Source organism: Schistocerca cancellata, chromosome 2 (assembly GCF_023864275.1).
Source record: "Schistocerca cancellata isolate TAMUIC-IGC-003103 chromosome 2, iqSchCanc2.1, whole genome shotgun sequence".
Lineage (NCBI taxonomy): Eukaryota > Metazoa > Arthropoda > Insecta > Orthoptera > Acrididae > Schistocerca > Schistocerca cancellata.
In genome coordinates, this window is record NC_064627.1 from 774370647 (window position 1) to 774375057 (window position 4411).

Here is a 4411-nt window from a genome sequence, read left to right on the forward strand (position 1 = left end):
GCGTTCACTATGCTGTTCATAGTAGCTTATCCTTGTTCCTATTTTGTTACTCATTATTAAACCTATTCCTGCATCGCCGCTTTTGTATTCATAACCCTGTATTCACCTGGCCAGAAGTCCTGTTCCTCCTGCCACTGAACTTCATTAATTCCCACTTTGATATGTTGATTGTAATGCTGTTATAAGACATAACTGAGTGTTACACTTTTCGATCAGTATTATTGTAGTGGGAGTGATCTCTTTCCTAAATGTCTTGAGTATCAGCCGGGTTGCATTTCGTAGCGGACGGCTGTGTCTCAATTGGGGTAGGAGTGCCCACGGCTTGCCTTGGCCGATGGCCGTCATCCACGCCACGCGTTGCGAAAACGCGGGCTGCGCCCCGCCACGCCTGCCGCGGGTATATAACTGCCAGCCGGACAGCGCGTCGTCAGTCCTGCACTCCACCTAGCGAGAAACTCACCGACATGGCCTGCAAGGTGGGTGCCGCCGGAAGACTGCACAGCTTCCACCTGCCGACTGTGTTGTGTCAACATATCAGTGGTGTTACAGTTCCGTCATGTGCTTTCAACTTGACAACGTGTTGCCAGCTGCAAAGACAGCCGACACAGACGTGAATATGTAGGACTCTGTGTAAACTTGACACGAACATTATGTAGGATTCAGCGCCTTGGACTGGCTAGTCAGTCTGACTGTGTTTTAGATTAGCTAGTGGGGAACTACACGAATTGTGGAAAGGGGATGTGGAACTTTCGGACTCTCGAAGATATCGAGTAGAGAATTCCAAAGGTAAGAAGGAAAGTAGAACATCTCGTCAATGATAGGTCAACTGATATGCAGCATTAGCTCATAATAAACGTAAATGGAGAAAGGAATCGGTCATGGATCCCGTTGAAGGAACTGAAGAAGTATTTACTTCAAGCGATAGAGAGAATTTATGTAAAATTTAAATCAGGTTGAATGGAGCAGAACACGAGTCCAAAGTCAAGTGAATACTTTCTCGAAAAAAAAGAAAATCGCACCCTCACGTGGACAAGCACGAGCCTGTTTCCAAAATCTTACCAGATTAAAGTCACAGGAGAAACGTTTATGAGCGAAAATAACTAACAGTGGGACATAAGGACATACTGAAGATTAATGATGGATACAAATTTCAATTTGGATCTACACCACTTTCCTCAGTACGATATATCCTTGAGAGTTAGTCAAGCGCATTATGAGCAGGGTGAGGGGTGCATAGGTAACTCAATTATTAAGAGGATACCCTTTGCAAAGAAAGGATACGCATTTCATTCGAACCACATCACACATCTTTAATGTACTAGGAAATTTCATTATAAAGTCCGTCATGTCTCAATGAGAGTGACATCAGTTTTTGCAACTGTCAAAAAATAAGTAAAGTTCATGGACGGCCATCATACAACTACAGTTGAAGAGAGAAAAATAACGCTAACCATACTAGCACTCTGTTGCGACATTGGACGTATCATGTTCACTGTAAAACCAAATTCTCGTTCGTTTTGCAATACTGTGTCGTTAAACTGAAGTCGCAGACGTAACAATACTATGTAGCTATTGTGGATTAGAAAGGTGTTAAATACCAAAGTAATCCCGTAATGATGATTGTCTTAGTAGACTTGTAATGGTCAAGAAGGTTTTATACGGCAGCTTCAAAATGGGTCTTCAAAACGCCAATGACTTGCCCTTTTCCATCCATGCTACTTACATACCCATGTAATTACACGTCCTCAACCCGCCAGGTTAGTCGAGAGCGCTAATGCGCTACTTTCGCGACTCAGATACACGCCGCCCACGGATAAAATCCGCCTGGCAAATTACCGACGTCGGCCGGTGTACCGGCCAGCCTGGATGTGATTTTTAGGTCGTTTTCCACATCCCTCTAGGTGAATACCGGGCTGGACCCGCGTTCCGCCTCAGTTACACGACTCACAGACATCTGAACTCGTTCGCAGTATTCCATGGATTACACTGGACGCAGACACCTGGGGTACACTAATTCCGTCCCAGGGGGTACAGGTGGCAGCAGGAAGGGCATCCAGTCACCACTTAAAATTAACCTGCCAAATCCCTTCCTAACCATGCCGACCCTGTGAAACAGCGGGACAAGGCACGAGCAAAAGGAAGAAAGATAATTACACCTCCTCACTTAGCTTTAAAAACGCCGCTAAAGAACGCACATAGAACTATGTAAATGTAAAGATTTAATTTATAGACTGCCTCAGAAGTAAATGAAGCTAGACACTATTAACTGACAGATCTCCTGTTTCAGCTGATCGTCCTCGCCGCCTTCGTGGCCGTCGCCCGTGCCGGCTACCTGGGAGCCCCCGCCGTCGTCGCCCCCGGCCCTGCCATCGCCGCCCGCGCTTACGCCGCCCCCGTGGCCTATGCCGCCCCCGCACTCCACGCTGCTCCCGTGGCGTACGCCGCCCCCGCGCTGCGCGCCGCCCCCCTAGCCGTCGCCCCCGCCGTGAGAGCCGCCCCCGTCGCAGTCGCCGCCCCCGCCGCCGTGGCCGCCGAGTACGACCCCAACCCCCAGTACAGCTACGCCTATAGCGTGCAGGACGCCCTCACCGGTGACTCCAAGAACCAGCAGGAGAGCCGCAGCGGCGACGTCGTCCAGGGCAGCTACAGCCTGGTCGAGCCCGACGGCTCCATCCGCACCGTCGACTACACCGCCGACCCCGTCAACGGCTTCAACGCTGTCGTGCACAGGGAGGCCGGCGCCCACCCCGCCCCCGTCGTCGCCAAGGTGGCCGCCCCCGTCGCCTACGCCGCCCCCGCCGTCGCTAAGATCGCCGCCCCTGTGGCCTACGCCGCCCCGGCCATTGCTAAGTACGCTGCCCCCCTTGCCTATGGCAAGGCCATCCTGGGCTAAGCTACATAAATAGAATATATTTATTGTGTGTGAATGCGTTTTGTATGCTATCATAAACATAACGAATAAAATTCGTTAACAAAAAGAATCCATTATTCTGTTTGACTTCATATGTCTGCTTTCAATGTGCATTAATGTCAGACAATACTACAGTACAGTGGAAGGTACATTTCGCACCCAAAGAGTAACACTACTGGGATTACGATGTTCCTAAAATATTTTCCTTTGACACAGTAACGAGCCGTTCTAGTCTGTCGCTTAGAGCTATTGAAGCGATCACGTAGTGGCTGTTTTCTGCGCGCGTGTCGTTCTCTCAAAGTAAAGCGTTCACTAGGAGGCGCCGCTCATGGAAGACAATTTATTTTCTGTGTGGTATCATCGAACAGCTTACAAGAAATTTACTTCTGTCCTTGAATTACTCAAAATGGTTCAAATGGCTCTAAGCACTATGGGACTTAACATCGGAGGTCATCAGTCCCCTAGAACTTCGAACTACTTAAACCTAACTAACCTAAGGACATCACACACATCCATGCCCGAGGCAGGATTCGAACCTGCGACCGTAGCGGTCGCGCGGTTGCGGACTGAAGCGCCTAGAACAGCTCGGTCACAGCGGTCGGCTTCAGGAAGTTCGTGATTCCTTCACGTGTCATCTCCACTGAAATGTTTTCTGATGATTCATCAGCAATCTTCACTTCTGTTGCGGATGCTCTGTAACGTACTATTCGTTCTGTTTCGATATGTTACCACAATATGAAAATGTTTTTACCCTTTTTGATAGACTGACGAAGAAATAGTTCAGCTTTGTCTCTCGTATTGTTTTTACTTCCCAAATATTCTCGTAGGGCAGCATCTGCGAAAAGTTTTTCATTACCTTATTTTTTCATGCCGCAGGCTTATATGGTTTCCACAGTATTTCAGCTTGAAGGCGTCTGAATATTACTAAACTTCTTTTTTGTCTTTTCGTTTATGTCGAAGTATGTGAGTGTTTAGTGTTGTTCTCCATAATTTTTTCATGTCCGTGATAAAGCGTTACACGGTTCATTGAAGCTGCTACCAAATCCCTGACCCTCTTGTAAATGCTGCCATCTGACTGGTGTCGCAAAGTTCACAACGCGGTATTTGTTTGTGACGTCATCCGCAACAGCCGTACAGGCCGAATGGTCGCCGACACGACACTATTGGCCACGTTCTTCGCTGCTAGGCCCGCGCGTGCGGCCTAGAGCAAGCTCTCCAATTGTAGTCGCTGCAGAGGACACACGTCAGTGAGATGCATGCAGCGCATCCCAGTCAATTCACATACCTATAATGGTATGTTAGTTACTATGACCGAATCTTATCCAAGTATTGCATTAATCTCTAAAAGGGACTAAAAATACAAAATTTTCGTTGAAGACAGAGGTGACGGTCTCGGTGGAGTCGCCTTTGTCATGGATAAAAACATAACCTCTATCCCGGTTATTTCCAGTTAAATAATTCAAATATTGACAAACGTAATTTCTAACCCCCGTAATTTCC

At 47.9% G+C, this 4411-nt stretch overlaps 1 protein-coding gene across 1 annotated transcript; it reads left to right on the forward strand.

Annotated features, from left to right (window-relative positions):
* Positions 1-464: 464 nt before the first annotated feature.
* On the forward strand, positions 465-2893 carry LOC126162618 (cuticle protein 21-like). The gene is made up of 2 exons (XM_049919239.1): positions 465-476; positions 2288-2893. The coding sequence occupies exons 1-2, from the start codon at positions 465-467 to the stop codon at positions 2891-2893; spliced, it is 618 nt and encodes a 205-aa protein (XP_049775196.1).
* Positions 2894-4411: the final 1518 nt, after the last annotated feature.